The sequence below is a fragment of the Parasteatoda tepidariorum genome, chromosome 8 (genome assembly GCF_982258835.1).
Source record: "Parasteatoda tepidariorum strain Cologne lab strain chromosome 8, Ptep-v5.0, whole genome shotgun sequence".
Classification (NCBI taxonomy): Eukaryota; Metazoa; Arthropoda; class Arachnida; order Araneae; family Theridiidae; genus Parasteatoda; species Parasteatoda tepidariorum.
The window spans coordinates 86,490,559-86,497,815 of record NC_141762.1 but is presented as its reverse complement, the minus strand read 5'-3'; the positions used below and the strand labels follow the sequence as shown (position 1 = coordinate 86,497,815).

Here is a 7,257-nt window from a genome sequence, read left to right as displayed (position 1 = left end):
TAACTAGCAAACGATATTTTATCGGATTAACGGTGTAATCTCGATAAAATCACAACGTTGCTCTTGGGATTGGTGAGCAGCAGAGATCAGGGGAAAGCATTAGTAAACTAATAATTAAGTACTTTCCGGATTTAAGAGCGTGTTTTCGAAATTTCACAGTTTTTATTTTTTAGTCCCATAACTTTCTGAAAAATTATTAGGGATACTTAAAACAAATTATAAAAATGATATTCATTACGGGCTGTGTCTTTGTATTGAAGGGGGGAAAATATCTCTCCTAAAAATTTCAAAATTACGATTGAGGGAAGAAAAAAAAATTGTGTTTTTCTATAAATAAATCGAAAACTCTTCCGTGGGACTTTTCTGTTCCTTTGGAATCTACTTTAACATCTAACAAGCAAAATTAATCATTTTTCATTTACAGGGTCAATTCATTCAGTTATAAAATCAGTGCTTAGTAATTAGTTTTTTTTCCCCTTGAATACAGAAAAAAAATATCTGAAAATGCAGTTTTTAGTTTAATAAAAATATTATTTTCACGTAATACTATTTGAAAAAAAAAAATCACATATTTTAAGAGATGAACGCATGTTTATTTGCCAACAAGATGCTAATGCGATAAACAACTTGAATACTAAGCAAAACGTATCTAGTTACATCAGAAAAATTTAATATCAGATTCGAATCAATGAATGTTATTCACGATTAATTAGAGAAAAAAAAAATATTAAATCTCACCCTGTTTCCTTCTGTTAAGGTCAACCAGGTCCGATATCGTTCTTTTTGCTCACCTAATTTCATGCCACACCCTCATTTGCATATTCCTAATATCCTTAAGGGACAAAAACTTCTATCACCTTAAGATATTTTTGAATGTCCCACGCGCAAATGACCATGAAAATGAATATTTTTCTTGGTGTTTGACGAAGATGTCAAGTGAGATGCTTGGGATGGGATTTTTGGTATAAATAGGAGGCTTTAGGGCTCCTAAAATCATCCTCAGTCCTCCAGTTGCTATCACAACTTCAAATCCAACCAGCACCATGAGATTCGTAAGCATTCATTTTGATTACTTTTCATTCAACAATTTTTTTAATCGTTTGCTATCGTTATTCACCCCTAATAATGAACATTAATCAAACTCTCTTCGTTTTCTGCAAGCAAAATTCATGATTTTTCTAAAAAATCAGATTTATTTGATTTAAATAGATTTTTTAAAAATTTTATTTCTATCAGATTTTTTTTTATATATATTTACCAGCCAAATCATCTGATAAAAAGTATGAAGAGTACTTAATATTAAATAAGAAGCAGCTAAAATAATTGATATTTCTAATTAAAATGTTTAAAAAATTGTCATATAATTATTAAAAACTAATCACTGAATAAATGAAATCACCATTTTTGTTAAAGCAAAACTTCTTGAAATTTTAGAAACAGGGAGGTAATTTATTAATATCAATTAGATATTCAATAAAGTTTTGATCAGAATACATACAAGGAAAAAAAAATGTTGTAAGTTTCTCTGGGCAGTACAAGTCTTTCTATTCTTCAATATTGATAATCACTAACTACGTATTTATATATATATATATTAAAAGCGCTTAAATTATTTAAATAAACATAAAACTAAATGAGTATAACTGAACTATGTTTGTTACCATCAAATTATTTTACATATTGGTTAATGGAAAATTATAATTTATCAGCTTAACGTTACTCTTGTCCACTTTTAGTCTCCAATTTTATTTATTTATTAGTCTATTTTGAAATAAAATAATTTAATTATTATTTTTTTGGATAAAATCAACATTATTAATGGAAGCAGACTTAAAAACAACCACACCCTAAAAAGACTATAGTTACAAAAATATTTCCCACTTAAATGATTCATTTAAAGAAAAAACATTAGGTTTAAATCAATGCTTTTCTTTAAGAAATCAAGTGTTTTAAATCGCGATTTTAATTATGATTTTTATCAAGTGATTTAAATCATGCCAACCATGTCTGCAAAAAAATGAGCTTTCTAACTTTAAACAAATCATGTATAGGATAATTTATATTCTGAAAAAAAAGTCTTGATGCTTTTTTATTAAATTTAAAATATGAAATGTTCTAAAAATTATTTTTCGAGAAAAGAGTACAACTCTTTAAAAAAATGGCTATGAAAATGAAAAAATTTCATAATCGTATATCATTAATAATTTTAAATTTTTGTTTTCAAATAAAGTGTTCTTCATCATGATATCTCTCGTTTGTTTTTTTTATTTTTATTTTTTTTATAATGATATGTTAAAGGCCTTTGCCTTCGGCTTGCTTTGCTCACCAATCCCCCACGAACTCATTTTTGTTTATTAATGGTAAGCAGTTTGCTACATGAAAAATCATTCAATTAAAATATTCTAACATTTTTCATTCACTAAAACAAAATGACATTCCGTTTCTATCGGAATAAAATTGAATCCTAATAATTTTGATCGGTTACCATTGTAACCACATCGAAAAAAAAATTTTTTTTTTTTTTTAATTTTTTGGGTATTATAAAAACTTGAACGCCAAATATTTTCCCCAAAGAGATAATTTAGCAAAAGTGTATTCTTTATATTGCTTCAGAATTCTTATTAGTCATTTTGCATTCGCCATTTTAATTGCATACGTTGATCGAAACAGTTAGATATAAAGTGAATTTTTCTTGATCTTACTTATATCTTATTTATACTCATCTTATATCATATTTATGTCTCTTTTATCTTATTTATTGATTAATAATTTTTAAAACGATAACTAAATATCTTTATCATTAAATATTATATTAATACAGCTAATATAAGATTACTTTGCGACTTTTCAGTTCAATTAAAATAAGTAAAGCGATAAGGCGACAATTTATTTTAATGATGTCTAAAGAAATAAACCCTTCTTTAAAATGAAAGTTTCTCAAATTCGAGAAAAACGCATTTAAAGTTTTTCAAGCGAATATTTTCGAATCATTGGTAATGTTTTACAAATATAAGTTTAAGTGGTTTTGGAGGTAGCCAACAATAAAACTAATACGAAATGCTAATTCAATATGACGCTCAAATACTATATTTCCTTTCTACTCTAATCTAATGAGTGAAACAAAAACATATAGGTATAATACTATTAAAAAAAAATAATAATTTAGAATCTATTTATGGAACCATTAAAGTTTTGCACTTCAAAAAAAAATTTCGCATTTATTGTTTCGCTCGGATATTCTAAAACTAAGCAGAAAAACTAAATTAAAGGCGAAATTTGAATTCCATTTATTATTTTTTGTTTCAACAGATCATTGCTTCATTGTTGCTTGTCTCTGTGGCTATGGATGCCGATATGGGCATGAACATTACTGGATATTCTAAAACTAAGCAGAAAAACTAAATTAAAGGCGAAATTTGAATTCCATTTATTCTTTTTTGTTTCAACAGATCATTGCTTCATTGTTGCTTGCCTCTGTGGCTATGGCTGCCGATATGGGCATGAGCATTGCTGGATATTCTAAAACTAATTTTCTAAACAAAGCAGAAAAACTAAATTAAAGGCGAAATTTGAATTTCATTTATTCTTCTTTTGTTTCCAACAGATCATTGCTTCACTGTTGCTTGCCTCTGTGGCTATGGCTGCCGATATGGGCATGAACATTGCTGGCGGTGCTTATAACTTCGGATACAACACTGGAGATGCTGGCGGACACAGCAGATCTGAATCGGGAAGTGCTGGAAACGTTGCTGGCAGCTACAGCTACATAGATGCGAACGGCGACAGACGGGTTGTTTCATATTCTGCTGGACCACAGGGCTACCAGGCATCCGGTGACATCGGTGTTGACAGGAAAACTGCTGCAGCTGCTGCCGCCCTTGCAGCAATGGCACCAAAGGCTCCAATTGCACCAGCTCCAGCAGCACCTGGACATTACGGCGCTCCATGGGCAGCTCCTGCCCCAATGTGGGCCCCAGCTCCTCAAGCCATCATGGGACCAAGTGGATATCAAGCTAAATGGTGATTGCTCAGTGGATCTTAGTCATTGCTAACTTACCAATTGGACTTTGGATTACAATTTATGATTTCTGGTTGCGGTTGGGATATCAAATTGTGGATTATGAAGGACTTCTATTTGAAAAATTTTCAACAGCTTTATTGTAAATTATTAGGAAATAAATTAATTGCAATCTTGACTCTTCAGTTATTTTTTTTTTTTTTATCAAAAATTGTTATAAAATAATTAAATCATTTTGAAAAATGATCTAGAGGATGATTTTTAAAGATTTACACATAGTATTCAATTGAAATTTTAATAAAATAAAAAACTGTTAGAAGTTTTTATCAGTGCAACTTAGGCACCAAGTTATAACTTGAGTTTTAGAAATTTTGCAATTCAGTCAATTGCAAACATTTTGAGGGTAGGAAGATTTTTCGGATTCTTGCACACTATATACTTATAATTTAAAAATCACTCGGATTCATATCTGGTAGAAAGAAAAAAAAAAGTGTCCAACGTAACGTGATTTTGTGTGGTAGGGTAACAAATGTTATATATTTCACGTTTTTAGCTGATGCAAAAGAAAAAAAAATCTAAATATTTTCCCAGACGAAATATGCTGAAAATAAACTTAACTAATCGGTTTTTATTTCTTGCTCAAGGTCTTAGAGCAGATATTGAATCGGTAAAATATTTTTTTAAATCTTTTGAATTAACGTAATAAATATAAATCATTAAAAAAATCTTTGATGTGATATAAAAAAAATCTATAACAATGAGCAATTACTTCTCTTCATCAGTTTGAACCTTATTTTCAAGTTTCTGGTTCTAAGAAGACAATGCTAGGGCACCAATCTTCCAAAACTGTTTTAAATGATTAACAGGTGACAAAATCCAAAAGGTTAAAATATTTATTTTAAATGATATAGGTAAATTGTGGATAGAGGATGAAAAGAAACCTTAAAACATAACATACAAACAATATATGTGATTCTTCTATTATTTGCATCAAAGCTTAACTTATAATGAACTCTTAATGTGCTGATATGACTAAGAACCAATGGACAACTAGTCAGCTTTTCATTTTGCTATGTTAACTGAGTTTGAAGCCAAAACATAAATATCTGCCCCATCTGTTAATATAAAAATGCTGGTTACGAAGAGGTTACTCCCTTCCTCAAACATTAACAAAGCAGAACTCCTTGAGGAATGAAATCGGAATATATTATTCTATTAGTATGAAATTAGGTAATATTCTTAATCAAAACTCACTGCTTTTTTTTAATCTAGACCTATCACGAAACTGTTATCGCCATCTAATAGCGAACACAGATGACTTTTAACCTAAATTTTCTTTTCATTATAGTAGTTATTGCAGCCTTTGCCCTACTCGAAATAATTTTCGATTTGAATTTATTTGTTTAAAGCTGATTTGCTTTTAGAAAAAGATCATGAGTACATGTTTTGAATAAATGCAAGGGTGCCACTCAAGAAAAATTTTAAGGCTGAACTTATTTTTTTGACCAATTAACAGGTTCTAGTGCGATTTAAAAAAAAATTTCAGTAATTTATAGTTTATTTTCCAAGAGTCCCGCAGTGGACTGATCGTTAAGACATGGTCCCTATCTGATCACCTAAGACAAGCATCACTGCCTGCGGTATTGGTCCTCGTTAAACTGTTCTACCGTAAAGTGCTCGACTTCATGTGCAGGTCGTCGGGCTATCGAAGCAAGGGTGCCATCCCCACTGCAGAGGATCAAAATTGAGATGGCGTCCTAGGATCATACTCAAGGATGTTTCCCAGACCCTTGCCAATAGCCCATCGTGCAGCTCTAGTGTGACGTAAAAGAACTACAACAGTTTACTTTCCATGAGAATGGTCCAGATATTAAACCACTGATTATTTTCCCTAAGAACATATTTCCCATTTTCTTAGATTTTTACAGCAAAAAAAAAGAAGCTAACCTTGCATTTTTATTGCACCACTTGCTGAATTACACCACTAACATTTCTTGGAGTAATTTATGCATTGACTTATTTTTTATTTCATTATTAATACTTAGACCAAAATCTACATATTTAAAAAAAATAATCTTAATTTAACTTCGTGTTTTTTCTGAAATATTTTAAAATACTTACCCATTCTTTCATTGTGATGTAACATTACACGTAAAATCAAAGTATGAAATCGATTTAAACAAATTTAATTTTTACATTACGGGGACTCCAGTGCGTCCCCTGATGAAGTGTTGTGTTTGTTCTAAAGATTGTCATACTATCTTTAGAATTTTTTTTTATTTAAATTGTAACATCACATGACCATTTCGCAATAATTACAAAAAACTATGTTTTCATAAAAGTATAAATTATTTTTTAAATATTTATTTTAACATATACAATTTTCATATATTTTTAAAGGAAAAATTAATACGTAAATGATAATTCAATTTGGAAAACAGATATTTATTAGAGGTTGGAAAATCAGTCTACTGACTTTTGCTCAAGACTAATTTCAGTCCTCAGGACTGAAGAGTGGCATCTATGATGTTATACCCTCGCTTAAAATTAATTAATATTTCTAATATTTAACAATCTATGTAAACATAGCTGAAATGGTTTAGATAATGCAACCATAATTGCTTTTAAAAATAAGTTTATCAATATATAATGAAATATTTCATTCAGAAGAAAATGAATCAAAATATCTTTCTGCTTAGGGGGCAGTCACTAATATTTTCTTTTCATTAAACACATTTGCTAAAAATAAATAGGATGCGTCTTCTTTGCCAAATTAATTTGAAATTTGTTTAGAATACTAAATTACCACGATATTATGCATAGTGAGCAGTGGCTTTGTGGTTGAGGCACTGAACTGACAATGAAGTTGGTTGAAGCCAGCCCAGCTTTCGATCAACGGGTACTAGTTAACCTGGGAAATGAAGGCGGCTCGTACACAATTTTGACCACATTGCAACAATCACGTAAAAATTGTGGAGCCTTTATCCTCCTGGCCAACAACAGGATGCAGGGGGAATGTTCTACTTTTTTACTATATAAATATGCAAAATAAATCAATAATCGACATTAAAATTGAAGTATTAATTATTAGGAAATTACATTATTATTAACAGAAAGCCAATCAGTTAAAATAAAATTTGACCACTTTAGGTAATAACTTTATTTTATTTAAATAGGATTTTAAGAAAGCAAAAAGGAAAAAAATTGTATCCAATTTTATGATAGTAAAAAAGTAAAAG

The 7,257-nt window shown here is 29.7% G+C and overlaps 1 protein-coding gene across 1 annotated transcript; it reads left to right on the top strand.

Moving 5' to 3' along the window:
• Window positions 1-676: 676 nt before the first annotated feature.
• Window positions 677-4,196, top strand: LOC107456942 (adult-specific rigid cuticular protein 11.9). The gene is made up of 2 exons (XM_016074938.5): window positions 677-1,052; window positions 3,605-4,196. Exons 1-2 carry the CDS (start codon window positions 1,044-1,046, stop codon window positions 4,022-4,024), a joined length of 429 nt encoding a protein of 142 aa, XP_015930424.1. The 5' UTR covers window positions 677-1,043; the 3' UTR covers window positions 4,025-4,196.
• The last annotated feature ends 3,061 nt before the right edge of the window (window positions 4,197-7,257 follow it).